Source organism: Sus scrofa, chromosome 12, assembly GCF_000003025.6.
Source record: "Sus scrofa isolate TJ Tabasco breed Duroc chromosome 12, Sscrofa11.1, whole genome shotgun sequence".
Lineage (NCBI taxonomy): Eukaryota > Metazoa > Chordata > Mammalia > Artiodactyla > Suidae > Sus > Sus scrofa.
In genome coordinates, this window is record NC_010454.4 from 58745848 (window position 1) to 58767756 (window position 21909).

At 47.6% G+C, this 21909-nt stretch overlaps 1 protein-coding gene across 1 annotated transcript in view; it reads right to left on the reverse strand.

Moving 5' to 3' along the window:
• Nucleotides 1-21909, reverse strand: part of TEKT3 (tektin 3) — a 39112-nt gene that overhangs the window by 11559 nt on the left and 5644 nt on the right. The window contains exons 2-6 of the mRNA XM_021067893.1: nt 16180-16785; nt 11338-11421; nt 6851-6921; nt 3159-3302; nt 236-458 (exon numbers count right to left, since the gene is read on the reverse strand). Of these exons, the coding sequence (XP_020923552.1) occupies nt 236-458; nt 3159-3302; nt 6851-6921; nt 11338-11421; nt 16180-16758 (1101 nt within the window). The 5' untranslated portion in view covers nt 16759-16785. The remainder of the gene's footprint in view (nt 1-235; nt 459-3158; nt 3303-6850; nt 6922-11337; nt 11422-16179; nt 16786-21909) is intronic.

Genomic DNA, 21909 nt, shown 5'->3' on the forward strand with positions numbered 1-21909 from the left:
GCGTCTATTAAATACTAGGAACCTTTCACGCCATCGTGCATTCGGTAGGCCAAAACCCAGTGGATTCCAACTTCATTTTGACACCTGGCTACCTGGCTAAGATAAATGGTGTGCTTTGTACTGGTTTTAGTTGGTCTTAGTCTGTAAGGTCAGGAAGTCGTGCTTGACAGTGGAGCTCTGTGGTCCCAGCCCCCTGCTCTGCCTACCGAGGTCAGCCCGCCACTGCTTGGCTTACCTTTGCCAGGTGAATCTGCATCTTATTTTTAGCATCTGCAGTCTCGGCAATGCGGTTGGTGAAAGCCAGGTTCACTTTGTTGAACTGATTCCACATCTCGTTGGCTGTCACCACCAGGAGGTTCTGGATGTCGTCTCTTAGCTTCACAGAAGCAGCTCGCTCACTCTGGGAGCGAAGAATATTGTCATCAGTAAATTTGGCCCAGGACTCAGGCACGGAGACCCTAAAAAAAAAAAAAAAAAGGAGAGATCCAGACAGTGATGACAATGCTGAATCGAACGAGACAATCTCCTTGCCACTGTTCATCCTGCCAAAGAGAAGAACCCCAAATCACGTGATCCTGGTTTTATTACATAAAATGTAAACAACAGAGCAAAGCTTTGCTTTTTTTTGTTTTGTTTTGTTTTGTTTTTTTGCCGCAGAAAGTTCTTAGGCTAGGGATTGAACCTGCACTATAGCAGTTTCGATGCTAGATCCTTAATCCACTGCGCCGCAAGGGAACTCCAGAGCAAAGTTTATTTTAAACCTTCCTTAATTGCGCCCTGTTTTACTGCTTACTCTCTGCAAATCCACAGTGTAAACTAAGTCCTCTGCCAACGTGGAGAGGCAAGGCTTTGATGCAGGCTTTGACTATGTCAGTTCACTAGAAATGCCTCTCACTGGCCCCATATGCACTATGAAAAAAAAAAAAATTCAACCACTAATCAAAGGAGTACTAATGAAAACAACCACATACTAGCAACCCTTTGTCCAAAGAGCAAAGTGTGAAGAGAATGATAGTTTTCTGGTGAACCTGTTTAGAAAAAGATGCTCACGCATCCTGCAGGGAAGGAAGCTGAATTGGGACAACCAGAAATGGGCTGGAGGCCAGCACAAGCCAAAAGCCTTTCAAATGTGCATAACCCAGAAATTCCGCTTCTAGAAATTGTCCCTAGTGAACTGTCACTGATGTATACCGTGATATGAACATCAGGCGTACAAGAGCATCTTTGGACTTATGGATACACTGCAAAATGGGGACCCCAGGACGACTCGTTAACACCCATCGTCACACGTTTACAAATCTTTTTTCTTGGATGAGAACTTTCACAATCTACTGTCTTAGCCACTTTCACATAGACGATACGCATCGTTAACCGCAGTGACCACGCTGCACTCTCCATTCCAGGGACTCAACACATGGACTCTTCCTGAATGACTGGTGCTCGCTGGGCAGAGGCCGTGCTCATCTCTGTATCAATCCAATGTTAGCGTAGGTGCCACCAAACAAGTCACTAAAGAAAAGAATCCGAAGGGGATAATCCAAAGAGGTATATGTGAGAGGGTTCGTTTTTCGCTATACTTATGCCAAGCTCCGGAAAACTGGAATCACCCTGGAATGTCCCAAAGGAAGAAAAAGTTGAGTAAATTCTGGTACCTTAAAAAAAAAATAATCTAGAGAGCATACACGAACACAAGTTGTAGGAGAGTGTGTTCACAAACCAGGTTTTTGATGTACTATGACATGAGCCATCAGACAGATTACACAAACAGCAGGTGTGTCACACCATCTTTACAAATATAAATCGGTGTCTCCATATGTGGGAGAATGCTGCTCACCTTGGGCAGCTCTGCGTGGTTTCTTGGCTTGGTGATGTAACAGGCTATCAAAGGAGACCCTTACTGTCTGCTAGAGCTTGGAGCACAAGGACCTAAAATAACCTAAAGTGTGCTCCCTACAAGAGGCGGCTAAGAATTCATGCTGGATATAGAGGCGGCCGTTTATGGAGGGCTAAGTGGTCAGAGTCTGTGGTTCGATTCCAGGAGGAGGAGAGGAAGATGCTTCCTGCTCGCCTCAAGCCAAGTAAGAGGCATCGCACCCACTCAGGATCTCAGGTCTGCATCCAGTTCACACCTGAAGAATCTACAGGTTAGTGGGGCTGCTGCTCCTATTTCAGGAGGGCTAAGGGGGGCTGCTCTGGGGTGACACCCCCCCAGGACGAATCCAAGTGGGAGTCACTGTGGGGGGGCATGAGTGTGGGATGGAGCTTGAGAAAATTTTTTGGGGTGATGAGAACATGCTTTATCTTGATTGTAGTCATGGTTATATAGGCCTTGAAATTTGTCAAAACTTATCAAAATGTGTGCTTAGGCCAAATGCATTTTAGAATAGATGAATTTCATCTCAATCAAAGTGTGGTTTTGTTTTATTTTTTGTTTTTTGCTTTTTAGGGCCACACCTGCAGCATATGGAAGTTCCCAGACCAGGGGTCCAACTGAAGCTACAGCTGCCAGCCTGCCCACAGCCACAGCAACATGGGATCCAAGCCGCGTCTGCGACCTGCACCTCAGGTCATGGCGACTTGGGATTTTTAACCCACTGAGTGAGGCCAGGGATCGAACTGTCATCTTCATGGATCCTAGTCGGGTCTGTTAACCGCTGATCCACCAAGGGAACTACGAGGCGATTTTTTCTTTTTCTTTTTTTTTAAAGGAAATGGTTGGATAAGACCATCTACCCAGGATTGCATCCCGGACCTAACAGAGCAGCCGTGGACAGGGCCAGTAACAAACACTGGTGATGAATTATTAAACATCCAGTTGTTTCTCAGCTTGTACCCCTCCCCGCCAAGCTGGGCCCAGGGCATCCGATAGGCTGGTAATATTTTATTTTCTTTATGCTCAACTGTGTTCTCTAGGTTTTCTGCCTCAAGCAGATGCTATGTTCATAGTTAGCAATATAAACAACGAATAACTTCTTACAAAAGAATACAGGATGCAAGTGACGGCAGAGCTGCCAGGCTTAGCCATACCTGTTCAAGGCAGGTGCGCCTCACCTTTCCACGTGCTCCCACGACTCCCAATTCACCTGTGTGCCGCAGCACTCTGCAAGGTGACAGGGTGACCACCCCTGGAAATCCAAGGCGGCGCGCGTTTGACTTACGTGGCATCCACTCTCTCCACCCCGCGGAAGTAGCTGATGCCGTCCGACGTGTTCCGCAGGTGGTGGCACTTGTCGTCGATGCGGTAAGCCGCCTGCTTGTCACTCAGGTCCTTCTCCAGCTCGTGCTGGGAAGCTCTGCTAGCTCTAGGACGCAGAGGGGAGACGGGGCTTCAGGCTTAGGTAACAATTTCCCACGAGGGAGCGTGACTGCCCAGCCCCCACCCTCACCCACGGCTGCTCCCGGGTCTCCCCTCCTCCACACAACGGAGCTTCCCCTGGGCAAGTCCATACACGCGAGCACATAGACCCCCGCCCGCACTGCCCCTTCCGTGGGCCGAAGAGGTGTAGACACAAGAAGTTGGGGTTCTGGAGCCCCCGGGCTGCAGCCCCTCCTTCTAACACAAAAATCGCCCAGACGGGAGCCTGGGGCGGAGCAGTCTGTGGGCGCCTGCGCCTTCGCGCTGCCTTTTCGTCTTCTCCATCCTAACCCCTTTCTCCCCCGTTCCTGGCGTGCAGCTCTCTGAGATGCCAAGAGATATTTGCAGCCAGCCGCCCCCCATCTGTAAGCGACCTCCACGTGGTGTTGTGCCAGGCCCCAGAGGTTTGCCAGGAGATAGAAAGGGAGGGCCAATGAAGCAGTCAGAGCTAGAAAGAGATGGGGAACCGGGGGCCCCCAGGCAGCCACCCTCTTGGGAAGGAAGGGGCTTCCTGAGCTCCGAGGCACTGCTGCTCCTTGCACAGACGCCCCTGCAAGCAGTGCAGCCTCAAAGAGACAGGCGGGTGGGCAGACTGAGTGACAGGCGGACCACACCGGGGCTGGTGGCGCAGTTCGCTCAACAAAGAGCTGTGCACGCCTCCCTCGTGCTCGAGTGCTTCTGGCACGAAGCAGACGTGGCTTCGCTGAAGCGTCCCCATAAGAAATAAGCAAACCGTGTGATTTGTTAGCGGGACAACATGGAAAACAAGGCAGGAGGGCGGGGCCAGGCGTGTGAGCGGCGATTTTAAATAGGATGGTCAGGGTGGGACTTCTCCAGGAGGGGACGCTTGAGCCAGGGCTTGGGGAGGGAGAACCAGACCGGCGAGGCTTTGCTGGACGTTGCAAGGAGCCAGGTCCCCCCTGAGTGAAATGAGACACTGATGTTACAGTTTTAAAGGATCATTCTGGTGCTGGGTTGAGAACCACCTGCCGTGGACAAAGAGAGCCCATTGACAGACAGGTGCAGCCACGCAGGTGGGAGATGGTAGTGGCTGGGGCCCACGGAGGGGGGACGACGAAGGACAGGAGGACTGGTCAGAGTCTGGATGTGCTTTAAAGACGAGCCATCAGTGAGGGAAAAAGGCTGAAACCGTAACTGGAATAGCAGAATTCCATCCACTCAGGTGGGCAAACCTGTGGGTTGGGAGGGCTGGGGGACAGGTAACATCCAGCGGAAGGTACCTAGTGGGCTGTTGGAATTGGGAAGAAAGGTCTGGGCTAGAAATGACAATGGGGGAGGCACTAGCATACAGACAGTACCCGAGAGAGCCAGGGAACTCTTTATCACGGGGCCTGAAGTGCTCTCAGCCTGCAGGAGGCCCTCCGTGAAGCCAGCGTGGGATTGAACGTGCTGATTCCAGCCACGTCTTCTCTTGAACTTGGCCTGTGCTTGTGGCGAAGTCGCTCGGCCTTGACCTGTCAGACCTCTTTTTCGTTTGTAGAGTGGAAATCGCATGGCTGCATGCAAGCCATCTGCATTGTGTGGATTCTGACTCAGCATCTGGGTGCAAGGGATGAAAGGCCAGGTCTTTGGTCTCCTGCCTCAGGTTACTGGGTTGAAACTCTGGGATTCAAAGGCTTTTCTCATTTGTGGTCCGGGACCAAGCTGCCCTCCAAGCTTCCTCTCTAGGGCTGACACCCTTGACCTCCTCTCACTGACCTCAGAACCTCATCTGGAAGGTCTTAAATCTATTACCGTTTTATAGCCCAAGACGGGAGAGATGGAGGCCGCTGAGTTGGTGCCTGATGAGAGTCCATTCTCAGCTGAGATGCAGGCTGATCTCATTGTTCCATCCAAGGCAGATGGACTTGAAAACCCCCCTCCCATCACCTTTGCTGCCTGAAGCCCAGGAACCACGTTGGGGATCCAGGCCCCCAAAGACCCACCATCCCAGGAAACGGGGTGGGCATTCTGCCCACTGTGTATTAAGGGAGAGCCAAGCCCTTTAAAGGATCACCAACAAAGATTCCACACAAGGGCACAGATTCAGAACTTTCTGCGCAGGCCAGGATGGACCAGTCTGGAACACGGAGAGAGAAGACCCAGAGGGTGAGCAGCAGATTTCGGATTATGGGGAAAAACATGCGGATTAGGAACTGGACCCAGAAGGAAACAGAACAATCACTGGAGCCACACCCAACTGTTCCTGCAAGGCCCAGGGAGCAGAAACCAGGAATTAATATCGGAGCTACCATGTCTGTCTTAAGGAAACTGTCCAGTTAACCAAGTCATGGGCAGTCGGTCACCTTAACCAATCTTTAGCTCTCCTCGCCGATTTCTGATTTGAGGAGTCCTTCCAATCACAGCTGGGGAGAGATCTTGGCCATCACAGAGCCAGTCCTGAGGGCAAAGTCAGCAGAGGGAGGGAGCAGGACCACCCCCAAAGGGAAACTAATTTGGCTGCATCACAGGTTACCCCTGACGACATCAGCATAAGCAGAACCATCATCTCCTTGGTGACACCCTCAACACTCCTTCTTTCCATGGCCGTCACCAAAAGAAGGTTGATCTTTCCATTCCTGGCCAGTGCCGTTTCTCTGCTGCCAGCTCTTATCAGTGCTCCATACCTTCCTCTGAGTAGGATTCTTTGCCCCCAAGCCCCACCATGCCTACTGAAGACCTACTCTCCCCTCTTGCCAAGGGAAGAAGAATCTGTCTTCTGAGGAGGATGGGAGAACAGCTGCAACGCGATGGATGCAGCAAGTGCAATGCTGCCGTCAGGGCAGCAAAGAGCATGCGCCGGGGTTGCCGGGTAACGAGAGAAGGCGGGACTTGGAAGGAGGGATGGCGCGGAAATTGGAACGTGTGCGGCGGTCCATCCCTTTAACAGCTGGTGGGCTGAACATATGCAAGTCGGTCTCATCTCAAAGGGTAAAGTCCTTTGCATTTAGACAAATCTTAGCCATACTCCAAGATGGGGCAAAACTCCTTTTGAAAGCGTTGCAAAAAGTATTTCTTTAAGTAAAAATGTCGAGCAAGTACTCCAAGGGCTCCGTCTTCACCTCTTAAAGAAACAGATGTGGGAGTTCCCGTCATGGCGCAGTGGTTAACGAATCCGATTAGGAACCATGAGGTTGCGGTTCGATCCCTGCTCTTGCTCAGTGGGTTAACCATCCGGCGTTGGCGTTGCCGTGAGCTGTGGTGTAGGTCGCAGACGTGGCTCAGAACCTGCGTTGCTGTGGCTCTGGCGTAGGCTGGCAGCAACAGCTCCATTAGACCCCTAGGAACCTCCATATGCCACGGGAAGCGGCCCTAGAAAAGGGAAGAAGACTAAATAAATAAATAAATAAAATGAAGTTAAAAAAAATAGATGTGCATCTGCATGTGTGTCTATGTATAAATCCTGACGTAGGAGACTAAGAGACGTCTGACGGGGAAATGTGGAAATAGGGTTTCAGGAGCGATCTTAATTGTATAGACAGGTAAAGCTCTTACGCCAGCTGGGCAATGGCCTTGTCCAAATGCAGCTTCATCCTTTCTTGACAGCACAGAATAATATCAACTTCCTATTCAATTGAAAAAAAACACATTAATGTTTTGATTATTGAGCATTAACATTCCAAATCAGCAATGTAGCAAAATGTTTCTGGGGAAAATTGTGAAGGAAAGCAAGCAAAACAATTTTATACCCATTTATTTACCTATAGGCTCCAGGATATCGCTGTCTTAATATCAGACTGGAATTGACCCTTAACAGGGCTAAAGGGAGATTATATTATGGAACAAGTTGGGACAGGGGTAAAATTGTAGGAGGTTTCTTTCGTTGTTATCTCTGGCCCTTAATAAAACAGTCAATCCATCCATCAAATTCTGGGGACAGGTAAGGTTGAACTGAATGCATGGCTTCCTATGGTACTAAGTATTCTTCCACAAAAAGCAAATCTGGGCGGGAAAAGGACAGCCTAAAAGGGACTTCTTTCTGGCAGTGCATGTAACCCCCCAAAGACCCAGCTCTTTGTTCCAAAAGGAGGCCAGCCTCCACCCCGCAAGGCTAGCCCTCCCCTCTGTCCTGCCCCTGGCCTGCAGCCCAGCTCCTAGAGGCTGGCACTGCACACTGATGCTGCTAGGACGGATACACTGTTACATAATGTGTGTTGCCACAGAGATTTTTTTAAATCAATATTTACTTCCCTCTGAAATTCATATTCACATTAGAAAATCCACAAACTCAAAATAGCACCAAGAAGACATTTTTAAAATGCCCATTAAAAAAACAAACAAACAAACAAAAAAAACAAAAACAAAAAACAGTACTAGAGTTCCCATTGTGGCTCAGTGGTAACGAACCCAACTAGCATCCATGAGGGCGTGGGTTCGATCCCTGCCCCTGCTCAGTGGGTTAAGGATCCCATGTTGCTGTGGCTGTGGTGTATGCCAGTAGCAGGAGCTCTGATTCAACCCCTAGCCTGGGAATTTCCATAGGTCTCTGGTGTGGCCCTAAAAAGACAAAAAACAAAACCCATAAAAAAATAAGTGTCCATAACCATTGTGACTATTTTTAAGTGAAAAGTGATCCCATCATGCTGTTTTGTGGCCTGCCTGCTCTTTTTATTTTTTCCTTTTGACAGCTGCAATATAAGTGTTCTTATATTTAAAATGCAACTCTTTCCCATATGTAGTATATGTATTCACCGGTTTGGTCCTTGCCTTTATATTTGCATGTGGTTTATTTGATCAACATTTCTGATTTCTACGATGTCAACCTATCAACGGTTCCCTTTGGGCTTCTGCCTTGGTTAATTTAATTTTAAAGTCCTCTTCACTCCAATGTTAATTATTACTCATCTCTATAGTCTCCTGATTCTTTTATTGTTTAATTGCTTAAGGTAAAAATACTAAGCTTCAGGTGTATTTCAGTGACAGCCCTCCTGCCTGATTCTCTGATACTCTGAGTGGATGGACTAAATGAAAAGCTAAATTCCCATGACACGTTATCAGGACCCCCTGGTCTTACAAAGATTTCTCACATGTTCTCAATGTAGTTGTGTGTGCATTAGATTTTAGTGTCATTCAGTCTTCATCTTTCTCTGTGGCTTGGTGTGTGTGTGCGCGCACGCGTGTGTATGTGTGTGAGTGAGTGGTGTGTGTGTGCAGCTATTCTGCAGAGGTGCTGACACAGGATACCTAAAAGACTGCCTCACAAACATGACTTAAAACCCCAAATCCTAGTGAGCTTTGATGTTCTGTATACACAATGCACAGAGAGGCAATTCCTGGACCTTTTAGTGGAAAAAAAAATTATGGTTAATGAGACTCTTGCTAGAAATAAAAACTCCTTCAACACTAACGGGTACAGTTGAATTTAGATAATGTCATTTAGCCAGTGTCATGGTTGGAGGCAGAAGGCTTCGTGGGAACGGAGATGCCTGAAACCAAAGCTGTTTGGAACCACCCCCAGGGTTAAGCTCCCGAGTTCCCTGGACTCGTACACAGGGCTGGTCTGGACGCAAATGCAGGGCCCAGGCCTCAGTCCCTCAACTGCCCATGAGAGGAATGTTTACAGGGAGGTGGGGGTGAAGGCAGAGGCAGAAACGTGAGAAGAGCCTGGATGTCATGGGACCCATAGCTGCCGCCTGACAGGGGCAAAGGTCATGGCAGAAAGCCCAAGAGCCACACACGAGGAGCCGGCCAAGTGGGTCATCTCTTCTGGATCCTGAACTTGGGCAGAACAATAGAGCCTATGAATAAAAGGAGGGCAGTGACTTCTCTGGGTTTCTCAGCACCTCCGTGGCCAAAATGAATCCATTGCGGCTGCCTCTAGAGAGAAAGGCAACAAGGAATCACACCTATGCGTTCCAAGGACTCTGGATTCGTCCTACAATCCGAGCAGGTGAAACCTTGGCAAAGCATCTCCTTATGGCTCTCCTCCAGGAACTGTAGGCTTGGGATGGGGTGTGGGGTTGGGGAGGCGGAACAGAGACGGCTCGGCCTTTGGCTTCCGCTCACCTCAAGCAAAACCCCCTTGCTGCCCTGCACCCTGGGTCTTGGCTGGAATAGTGGTTCAGGACCTGCTAGACATCTGACAGCCCTGGCTCAAATCACGGCTTGGCAAATGCTATCCCTGGGACCAAGGGCAAGTTATAAACCTATCTTTAAGCTAGGCCGCGGGGTAGATAATTAGGTACTAGCAGATGGTAAGCGCTCAATAAGGGGAAGGCCTTATCACATGTCATGAGTCAGAGAATGTGACTTTAGAACCTAATCCTCACGCACCATGTGGGCGCCACCCTACTCTCAGCCGAGGAACACTGGCCAGCCCGCAGGAACACTGAGCTCTGACCATGAGCTCACGGTCAGGGACCACGTGTGAGTGACCAGCACAGGGGGCTGTGTGCTGACCCTCAGCAAGCCCCCTCACTGTAGACTGCAGTTAAGGATATGCAAGATAGGGAGTTCCCGTCGTGGCTCAGTGGTTAAGGAATCCGATTAGGAACCATGAGGTTGCAGGTTTGATCCCTGGCCTTGCTCAGTGGGTCGAGGATCCAGCGTTGCCATGAGCTGTGGTGTAGGTCACAGACGTGGCTCGGATCCCACGTTGCTGTGACTTTGGCGTAGGCTGGTGGCTACAGCTCTGATTGGACCCCTAGCCCAGGAACCTCCATATGCCACGAGAGCAGCCCCAGAAAAGGCAAAAAGACGGGGAAAAAAAGGATATACGAGATAGGGACCTGGTCGTTAAACCCAGACCCGGCTTCCAGCAGATGGTGGTTCTGCGCACCCGTGTTAACTGAGCCTTCTTCAGTTTGGGGAAAGTGGGTAGGCTAGCCACACTCTTCACAGGTAGAACAGGCCACCAGAAGCAAGCCCGAAAAATCCAAAGCCAAGTACCGATGGACTCTGGCCAAGAGCCCACAGGAGCAGGCTCTCCATTTCTACATGCAGTGTGGGTTTTGGTTATAGTCTCCAGTTGTCACTTATCCTTGAGCCTGGGAACAGGGGTGTTTTCCTGAGAGATTTGCATTCACAGTCTGTTGAACATGACCCATCACTTTGGCTGTGAATCTAAAAATGCCCTTGGAGCTCCCGTCGTGGCGCAGCGGAAACGAATCCAACTAGGAACCATGAGGTTGTGGGTTGGATCCCTGGCCTCGCTCAGTGGGTTAAGGATCTGGCATTGCCATGAGCTGTGGTGTAGGCTGCTCAGATTCCGTGTGGCTGTGGCTATGGCCTTAGGCCGGCGGCTTCAGCTCCGATTAGACCCCTACCCTGGGAACCTCCATATGCCAAGGGTGTAGCCTTCAAAAGACAAAAGACAAAAAAAATAATACCACAAAATAAAATAAAAATGCTCTTAAACATTGTCTTTCAAAAAAAAATACTACCTTTCCACACCTGTATTTCAGAATAAACATCATTCAAAGGGGCCTGCTGTCTAACACAGGAAACGCCACCCAGTGTTCTGTGATAACCTCTGTGGGGACAGGTATGTCTATATGTGTGGCTGAATCACTTTGCTGTGCAGCTGAAGTTAACACAACATTGTAAATCAGCTACACTTAATAAAATTAAAGAGAATAAACGTCCTTGAGCATTTATTCAACAAAAAGGACCTACTCAAAATCATAGATACAGAACAATTCTAATCTTCAGGATACATCTGTGTGTCTTTAAGTTGAGTGGTGTCTACCTAAATACGATTTTCCAAAAGACTGAAATATTCTGAAATTGATAGTCATTTCTGTCTGACTGGACTTTCTTTATACTTTATACTTGACTGCATTTTTCCAGTTCTCTCCATAAAGATCATATTCCTTCTACAACCCCAAAAATGTATCTTTTCTAAATGCTATAAACTTCTGATCGCAACTCCTTCAGTGTCTTAGGAGTTTTTTAAACATCACTTTTTGGTCTCTATACCTTAAACATTAAACATATGTTTGCAGCTAAGTTTCTTGTTATTGAAGGATCTGCCCCATATTTACCGTCAGCAGCTCTGTTTCCACTTCATCGTGAACTAGATCGATGCCCATTCTCTTCTCTCGATGGAATAGACATTCTCGGGCTACCTGCATATGACACAAACAGTGGAAAACATAGATACGTATGGACCAGCACCTGTGACCACCTGGTCCTAAAACAAGTCCATAGATGCTCTCAGTTCCAACTGTTCAAGCCACTTTGTTGGAAAGCAAACACAAAACTCAACGCGACAGCTCCGTGAACCTCTGCCACTGGTGAAAAGGGACAGAGTGAGATCTTCCTAGTTTGGAAAAAATTCCCAGTTTGGAAAGTTGACAAAAACGAAGCAGACGGCGTCTACTTCATCCCCAGAGATAAGCACCCGAGAAACTTATGTGCCATTAATTGCTTCCAGAGAAACAGCTCAATAACCTAAAACAAAGCCTTCAAGACATTATTTCCATATCTTTTCCACTGAGAAGAGTGAGGAAAAAAACAAGTGATTATCTTTAAAGATACAAAATATCTGTGTAGCCAAAAAATAATCATCATCGTCCAAGCGATTACGCTGAAGAACCATTTCTGGAATTCCTAATCCACTAAAGAGAAGTAGAAGACGATTTGGAAGTACAAAAGACCCAGCATAGCCAAAGACATCCTGAAAAAGAAAAATGGAGCTGGAGGAATCAGGCTCCCGGACTTCAGACTATACTACAAAGCAACAGTCGTCAAAGCTGCATGGTACTGGCACAAAGACAGACATATAGATCAGTGGAACAGGATAGAAAGCCCAGAATTAAACCCATGCACTTACAGCCAACTAATCTATGACAAAGGAAGCAAGACTATACAATGGAGAAAGGACAGCTTGTTCAATAAGTGGTGCTGGGAAAACCGGACAGCCACATGGAAAAGAATGAAATTAGAATACTCCCTAACACGATACACAAAAATCAACTCCAAATGGATTAAAGACCTAGACATAAGACCAGACACTATCAAACTCCTAGAGGAAAACATAGGCCAAACACTCTCTCACATAAACGACAGCAACATCTTCTCAGATCCACCTATCAGAGTATTGACAATAAAAAGGAAAATAAACAAATGGGACCTACTCAAACTTCAAAGTTTCTGCACAGCAAAGGAAACCCTAAACAACACAAAAAGACAACCCACAGAATGAGAGAAAATCTTTGCAAATGAATCGACTGACAAGGGATTAATCTCCAAAATTTATAAACAATTTCTGCAGCTCCATACCAAAAAAACAAACAACCCCATCAAAAAATGGGCAGAAGACCTAAACAGACAGTTCTCCAAAAAAGACATACAGATGGCCGAGAAACACATGAAAAGATGTTCAGCGTCACTCATTATTAGAGAAATGCAAATCAAAATCATGAGGTACCACCCTTACACCAGCCAGAATGGTCATCATCCAAAAGTCTACAAACAATAAGTGCTGGAGAGGGTGTGGAGAAAAAGGAACCCTCGTACACTGTTGGTGGGATTGTAAATTGGTGCAACCACTGTGGAAAGCAGGATGGAGATGCCTCAGGAAACTAAACATAGAACTACCATTTGACCCAGCAATCCCACTCCTGGGCATCTATCCAGAGAAAACCACGACTCGCAAAGACACATGTACTCCAATGGTCATTGCAGCACTATTTACAATAGCCAAGACATGGAAACAACCTAAATGTCCATCGACAGAGGAGTGGATCAAGAAGAAGTGGTACATACACACAATGGAATATTACTCAGCCATCAAAAAGAACAAAATACCAGCATTTTTAGCAACATGGATGGACCTAGAAACTATCATGCTAAGTGAAGTCAGCCATACAATGAGACACCAACATCAAATGCTTTCACTGACATGTGGAATCTGAAAAAAGGACAGACAGAACTTCTTTGCAGAACAGATGCTGACTCACAGACATTGAAAAACTTATGGTCGCCGGAGGAGACAGTTTGGGGGTGGGGGTGGGGGGATCTGCTTGGGCTGTGGGATGGAAATCCTGTGAAACTGGATTGTGATGATCATTATACAACTACAGATGTGATAAATTCATTTGAGTAATTTAAAAAAAGAAAAAAAAAAAAAAAGAGAGAAGTAGAAGACGATGCAGCCACACTCCTGCCACTGTTTGTTTATTTTTAGCAAAACGGAAGTGACCAGGTCCCTCCACTTTCATCATATGCTTTTCAGGACTGACTTGAAACAGCAGCCCAAAATAGTCTCTGAGGCAAAGTACGTTCATGACGCCGGTGGAAAACAGCTTAGGTAGCCGACCACTAAATTATGTCTGAAAGAACATCATGTAAATGTTCAAATACTTTCTTCCAAGAGTATTTTGTAACATGGTGACTAGAATGTTTAGTTTTTAAAAAGCATAAAATACAATCGTGTGGACACAGTCCTCTGGAGATAAGGTCACTGAGTGACTCTCTAAGTTACATTTCCTAAGGTCTGGAGATAAGGTCTCTGAGTGACTCTCTAAGTTACATTTCCTAAAAGATGGACAAGTGGGTTGAAGGGGACTCTGAGTAGTTTCGTGTGTTTCACGAAACTGCTTTCCGGGAAGTTTCTAGTCATTCATCGTCCGCTAGCCACACAGCAATGGTCCGCCGTCCACACTTCACCCCCGCACGGTTCCCAGGTCTAGTCATTCATCGTCCGCTAGCCACACAGCAATGGTCCGCCGTCCACATTTTCACCAACCCTGCACGGTTCTCCAGGAAGTTTCTAGTCATTCATCGTCCGCTAGCCACACAGCAATGGTCCGCCGTCCACACTTTCTCAGTCCATCATCGTCCGCTAGCCACACAGCAATGGTCCCCCCTGCACGGTTCTCCAGGAAGTTTCTAGTCAGTCATCGTCCGCTAGCCACACAGCAATGGTCCGCCGTCCACACTTTCACCAACCCTGCACGGTATCAGCTCTCATTTTTGCAGACTTGATAAGCTGGGATGGCTACTTCATTGATTCGGTCTGCATGGTTATTGCTGAGTTGTAATATTTGTTTTCTTATATGCAGTTGATCATCGGTATCACATCCTCTTTGGAGATGTGGTTGTTCAGGTGACTAAGCCTCTACTTGGACGTGGCCCCTTCTGACACTGTGTGACTGTATATGTTTAGACACGCAAGACGTCTGGGCAAAAGGCAGAAAAGAAAAATGCAAATCACGCCCATCTCATTGAAAGCGGTCACGGCTGGAGTTCCCGTCATGGCGCAGTGGAAACAGATCTGACTAGGAACCACGAGGTTGCAGGTTCGATTCCGGGCCTTGCTAGTGGGTTAAGGATCTGGCATTGCTGTGAGCTGTGGTGTAGGTTGCAGACACAGTTCTGATCTGGCGTGGCTGTGGCTGTGGTGTAGGCCGGCAGCTGTCACTCTGATTAGACCCCTAGCCCGGGAATCTCCATATGCCGTGGGTGTGGCCCTCAAAAGACAAAATGCAAAAAAGAAAAGAAAAAAAAGAAAGCGGTCACCGCTGAAAGGAGTGTTACTTCGTCTCCTCTGGAAATGGAGTAAGAGTTAAGTGGCTGTCATCTCAGGATGCTTTAAAGTAAGTGGCGATGGGGTGGGATGTAGAACAGACCGGGAAGCCTCAAAATGACCCAGAGCTCCGAGAAAGCAGGGAAGGGCTTCTGATCCCCCAAAAAGGATGCATGATGAGGTCATTTAAAAGGGGGTCGTTAACAGCCTACGGAGCTTTCTCCGGATTTCTGTGGTTGTGGGTATTCATGTGCCCTTGTGTTCAGTGGGGAAGGAGCACAATAAGAAGTGACGGTGTGGGGGGGGGTCTCAGCAAACCCCTCCACCCACCAGACTCCAAGGTCCCTGATTCTCCAACCTCTTCTAGGACAGATGTCAAAATCAGACCTACTCAACAAGACTGTCCCCTGGACAGTGAGGAAAATGGTGTCAGCCTTGCCCATCCCTGTCCACACAGCTTCTAAAATAACGTCTGCCCTTCGCCCACCGTCCAACTCAGAACATCCTCTTTCCATGGCAGTGGAAAGAAGGGTTAGAGGGCCCATCCCACACACAGGGGGTCAGAGGTAATTTGATCCCACTCAGAAGTCTGGCCAGCAGCCAGCAACTAGCTGAACGGGCTGCCTGCAAGACCACAACGGGCTTAAACCTCTGCCTCATTCCTCTATTTAATCAAACTCATTCCATCTCCTAAGAAGGTCTGTTTGATCATCTCACTGTGCTCCCAAGTGGAATCAGAACATGCAGAGAAGGCACTTCATGGCCCAGACGAAAAGAACAGCTTATTTTTTTCCTCTCAAACAATGTTTACGTGAATCCAGGGGCAGCAATGACCAAGCAGCCGCCTTACAAAACGGGAAGATGGCATTTCCCACCATAAAACGTGGCGTGTCCTAAGAATGCCTCCTCGGCTTTACATTCAGAATTCTTTCTCCTTAAATGGTTGTTCTGTATTGTTGTAAACATGGCAATGGCTTTATCACCACTGAGACAGATGGGGCGTGAAATGTACTTCAACAGATACATAACCTCAGAAATTCAACTCCCAGGTTTTCCTGAAATGCAGTGTCCAGGAGTTCCCACTGTGGCTCACTGGGTGAAGAACCCGACTAGTGTCCATGACGATGCGGGTCTGATCCCTGGCCTCGTTCAGTGGGTTAGGGATCCGGCGTTGCCCTGAGCTGTGGTGTAGGTCGCAGAGGCGGCTCAAATGTGGGATTGTTGTGGCTGTGGTGTAGGCTGGCAGCTACAGCTCTGATTTCACCCCAAGCCTGGGAATTTTGATATGCTGAGGGTGCAGCCCTAGAGAGAAAAAATAAAATGCAGTGTACTTCCACTAGGGCCTTATACTTACCTGAAGAGGGGCTTCCGTCTCCATCAGAGCCCTCTCCAGTTTCTTCTTGACATCAGTTAGTTCATTTGTCTCTCCAATCATTGCATCCAACTCATGCGTGATTTCAGATTTCCAAAATCCTATGTCATTGACCCGTTCTCCCAGATTCTGGGTGGAGTCGGCCTGGGTTTTCCTGGTTTGCTGGTACTTGTCTTGGATCAAGCGAGATGTGTCTACTCTCAGCCTCTCTGAGTTGTGTCGGGAAGTGTTGGACTCGAGATAGTTGGTTAAGTTGGACCTGTACCAGTCGTCAGGTGTGTACCTGGTGAAGAGGGTGGTTCTGTTGGAGACGAAGGGGAGCATGGCGCTCTGGGACACGCTCTGGGCTCTCGTGCAGTACGGGTCCAGCGCTGGCCAGTTGGAGGCCGCCTTGTAGTAGGTGCTTGGTCTCCAAGGCAGGCTCAGGCTGTGGGTCAGGTTGTAGTGGGGGAAGCGGTCCCTATAGCTGGAGGCCATGGTACTAATGGCTGGTAGAAGACTGGTTGGTGTCGGTCTGGGGTGGGCATAAGTCGCCGTTAGAGTCGAACCTAGAAGCTCCATGATGCTCAGACACTGGGTAAATCTCTCCTGTTTAAAAGGGGAGGAAAAGGGTAAAAACAGTCCTATAAGTTAACCTTTGGTGGTGAAGACTTACAATTAAAAGGCCACATTTGACTCAATAGTAGAAGCAGTGCGGTCTAACACGTGAGAGATTTGCTTTCATTTGATAAACCACCTTTACTAGTGAGAACACGTTCCTTTTTTTTTCATCTCTGTGTCTCTATATTGTACTAAAAATCACATTTTTGGAGTGTCTGTCGTGGCTCAGAGGTTAGCAAACCCAACTAGCATCCATGAGGTTGCGTGTTTGAGCCCTGGCCTTGCTCAGTGGGTTAGGGATCCTGTGTTGCCATGCACTGTGGTGTAGTTCGAAGATGCAGCTCAGATCCTGCCTTGCTGTGGCTGTGGTGCAGGCCAGCGGCTTTAGTTCCGATTGGAGCCCTAGCCTGGAAACCTCCACATGCCAAGGTTACGGCCCTAAATGACAAAAAGACAAAAAAAAAAAAAAAAAAAATCACATTTTTTAGATTGGCCACTTGAATTTTTGAAATACTTTTAAAATTATGAGAAATGATATTGCCTTGTAACAAACTCAGATTAAGAGCCTGAACTATGGTTTTTTTTAACAGATGGGGATTGAGATTTGGGGTCTTGCCATTCACCAGCTGTGAGGCATTGTGCAAATTACTTAACCTCTCTGTGTTTCATCTCTAAATTGGGAATGAGAAGAGTAATGACTACTTTGGATTGCTACGAGCAGTGTTAGCAGCAAGGGGCTGCCTGGCAGTATCCCCACCACCACTCCCCCCACCCCCAGGTCTTCTTAAAACACACAATCTGATTAACAACGGTGTGGTAGGTAGGTTCGCAAACATAATTTCCTTTACAATACCTGGATCCCATTTTCCTGGCAACGTGGCACCTCTGAGAAACTTCAATACAGACAAGCTACAGCAGCCACAGGGCCATGAGGGTAAAGACAGTGCTAGAGTACTTGGAATGCTCAGCCCAACCTGGGCACCTAGTCAATGCTCAATAAATGTTAGCTTTAAAATTAGCACAGAGGAATTTATAACATAAAAGGTAAATAACCATTCTCCACCCCACAAATAAACGCCCCAAAAATAGACTCTATAAATATGTCATTAATAGTTGTATCTTTCCAGATTTTTCCTTGTCATATACCAAAATATAGCTATATATAGATATATATATATTTTTTTGTCTTTTTGGGTCCACAACAGCGGCATATGGAGCTTCCCAGGCTAGAGGTCCAACAGGAGCTGTAGCTGCCAGCCTACACCACAGCCACAGCCACGCCAGACCCGAGCTGAGACCGCAACCTATACCACAGTTGGCGGCAAGATCCTTCACCCACTGAGCGAGGCCAGGGATTGAACCCGCAACCTCATGGTTCCTAATAGGATTTGCTTCCACTGCGCCACGACGGGAACTCCCAAAATATATATTATTTTTAAACCTATAGACATACGCAGAGAGTTTATTTTTTAATTTTTTATTATTAAAGTAGAGTCGATTTACCATGTTGTGTCAATTTCTGCTGTACCGCACAGAGCTTTTTAATACAAAAATGGGATTATCTTACTCATTCCATGCGTCATTCCAGAACACACATTTTTTTAAAAGATATGTGTGTCGTTTGGACCTCTCCTTCCATTAACACATGCAGACCCACTTCATCCTTTTTCACCAGTATTCTGGTGTCTGGAACTCTGGGTCCCTGTTAGTCCGGAAGGCTAAGGATGCCACAGACTATGACACACTTTTCAGGATCTAAAAGTCATTCTGTTGGGGGTTAATGTCTACGGTCTATGGACCTATTTACTGGAAAAGAAAAATAATATCAGATCCAATTCTGTAGACCGCTCAGAAACAAACAAAACACAAATAAACAAAAACACATTCAATGATTTTTTAAATAGCCGTCTTGAGGCCGCTGGCACCCAAACCACGAAATAATCTATTTGTAGCATTGTGGCCCAAATCAAAATCCACTCAGACCATATGTGATGAAAGCGCTGCCCACTGCCCCTGGTGGTTTCCGGCATGGCCCTGGGTCCCTGGCTTCTTCCTCATTCTTCCCTCCCTCAGCCCCCAAACACCTCATACCAGCCAAGCACAGAGCAGGACAGTGACAACAAAAGCCTCAAGAACCCTTGCCATTCGGCACCCCCGTTTGAAACTTAAACACTGCTTTTTGAGGAGTTCCCGTCATGGCTCAGTGGTCAACGAATCTGACTAGGAACCATGAGGTTGCAGGTTCATCCCTCGCTCAGTGGGTGAAGGATCTGGTGTTGCCATGAGCTGTGGTGTAGGGTGCAGATGCAGCTCGGATCCCATGTTGCTGTGGCTCTGGCGTGGGCCGGAGGCTACAGCTCCGATTCAAACCCTCGCCTGGGAACCTCCATATGCCTCAAGCACGGCCCTGGAAAAGACAAAACAAAACAAAACAACGCACACACACAAAAAAACTCTGCTTTTTGAAAAAAGCAGATCCAAAGTAACTTGAAACCTCAGGGTCCCCATGGCTACTTGTAATTTCAACTCCTTCCCCAAATCCCATCTAGAAATAATCCAGGCAGTTTTCGTTGGCCAGGAAAGTTCCAGTGGGGTTGGACCACTCTTGCCTGGCTCATCTTAATTCCTAACAATGAATCTAAAAGCTACTGTCACACTTGGTCCCTCAACCACAGAATTCCAGGTGTAGAATTCCCACATGTATTTCGTTGACACCTGTTATGTCAAAATCTCGAGGCTCCTCAACCCATGTTTGTCAAACACTGAACCACAATCATCCGCTCCAAGGAGTGACGTGTGAAATGCGGAAGTTCATAAGCCAGAGGAGACGCGGGCACTGACAACATCGACGTGGGTTACATAAGCATCCCGTGACACTTTTATTTTACTTGATTTTATTTTGCTTTTTAGGGCCGCACCCAAGGCATATGGCAACGCCGGATCCTTCGCCCACTGAGCGAGGCCGGGGATGGAACCTGCGTGCTTATGGATGCTAGTCAGACTCATTAACCACTGAGCCACGACGGGAACTCCAAGTGATGTTTTTAAATTGAGGATAGGATATAATTTAGAAGGTAGATGCTGCAGCATAAAGTCTGTGTTTAAAGCTCCCAGATCCTCACATATGGCCGAAGGTTTCCCATGACAAACAGTATCGCATAACCGCAACGGAGGCTCGTGGTCCAGGTGGCCATTTGTAGGCCATTCAGGAGGACCACATAAAAGACAACAGCGCGGCCATGTCTTTTTTTTTTGGTCATTATGGGTCAAGAAAATTGAGAATGTCGTGGCCTAGGAAATACTTCACTCTAAATGGACTTCTGCCTCCACAGGCTGGAGCAACAACAACTAGACCTCACCTCGTACATCTGAAAAAGCTAAACGAAAAATATGAAACTGTTTTCAGACAACAGAGGACGCTGATCCCTGAAAGAAGAGAAACAAGGTGAGCCGTCTGCTCACCTGGAGGCCATTTCTAGACTTGGGGGGAAAGCGATGAAAACCAGACAGAGCCCAGCAGCATCTGTGGGTTGAGGAGGAGGTCGGAATCCGGGAGGCTGAGGCGGGAGCAGCGTTCTGGAGTAAAGGGAGTCATACAGAGAAAGCTCCGTTACCCACGCAGGGACCCACCTGCGTCTTTGCTGAGTAACAGGCTACGGGTACATCGAGGGAATCCCCGCAAACCTTGGCAAAGAACGACTTTGGCAGTGTTGCTAGCAGAACACTTTCTAGAGCTGAGAGGACAGAGGGGCATTTTGACCCCAAACCTGTCAGAGTGGAGAGTGATCTCCCAGAGCATTCAGCTGAGACCCCAGGGAGGGCACACGTTAGAGGGGTGCTGACCCGTCTCTGGAAAGAAGGCACACGGACTCTAGCAAACTTGAAGGCAGGCCCCAGAGAGCTCAGACTGGTCCACAGGGAGTGAAAGTGCCTGACGACATCAAGATGCTCGAATCTATGACATCACAATGTCCAGCATCCAATCAAAAACCTGCAGATATGGAGTTCCCCTGTGGCACAGCGGGTTAAGGATTTAGGGATTCAGCGTGGTCACTGCAGTGGCTTGGGTCGCTGCTGTGGGGTGGGTTCTATCCCCGGCCCAGGAATGTCCACCTGCTGTGGGCATGGCCCCCAAACAAAAACAAAATAAAATATGTTCTACTGAATACAATATACCCAGGATGTTATCATTTCAAGGTATAAACAATATAACAATTATTATGAAAATATTTTACTTTTTTGTACTAAATTTCCAAATCCAGCATCTATTTTACACTTATGGCACATCTCAGTTTGGAGCACAATTTGGGTAGCTGTGGGGCACAGGCTGGATCCCTGTCCCACAAACGTCCACGTGCCAGAGGTGCACCCCCCACAAGAAAACTTCCAGATGTGCCAAAAAGCAGAAAAATGTGACCCACAATTAGGAGAGAAATCAAATCCGTCAATAGAAACGGGCATACAGATGGCAGAGACGTGATGTGTAAGCATTTAAAGGAAAAGAAGAGACACGGAAAATTAAAAAAAAAAAAAGGAACGTTAGGGACTAAACACACAATCCATAGTAACCATATACACTTACTTACACAATTTCACTAGATCGGCTCAATCTCAGATTAGACACTGGAGAAGCAAAGACTGGCGAGCTCAAATCTAACCAAAGCACAGACTTTTTAAATTAACTGGAAAACAATGGAAAGAGCCTCAGTAACCTAAGGGACGATATCAGACGGTCTAACATCATGCACTTGGAGAGTCGGGTGGAGAGGCGACGGAGACAAACTATCTGAGGAAATAACGGCTGTAGGGAGTTCCCGTCGTGGTGCGGTGGAAACAAATCCAACTTGTATCCATGAGGACACAAGTTCGAACCCTGGCCTTGCCCAGGGGGTTGAGGATCTGGTGTTGCAGTGAGCTGTGGTGTAGGCTGCAGACATAGCTCGGATCCCACGTTGCTGTGGCTGTGGTGTAGGCCGGCGGCTACAGCTCTGATTCGACCCCTAGCCTGGGAACCTCCATATGCCGCAGGTGCGGCCCTAAAAAGACAAAAAGAAAGAAAGAGAGAGAGAGAGAGAAAGGAAGGAAGGAAGGAGGGAAGGAAGAGAAGTAATG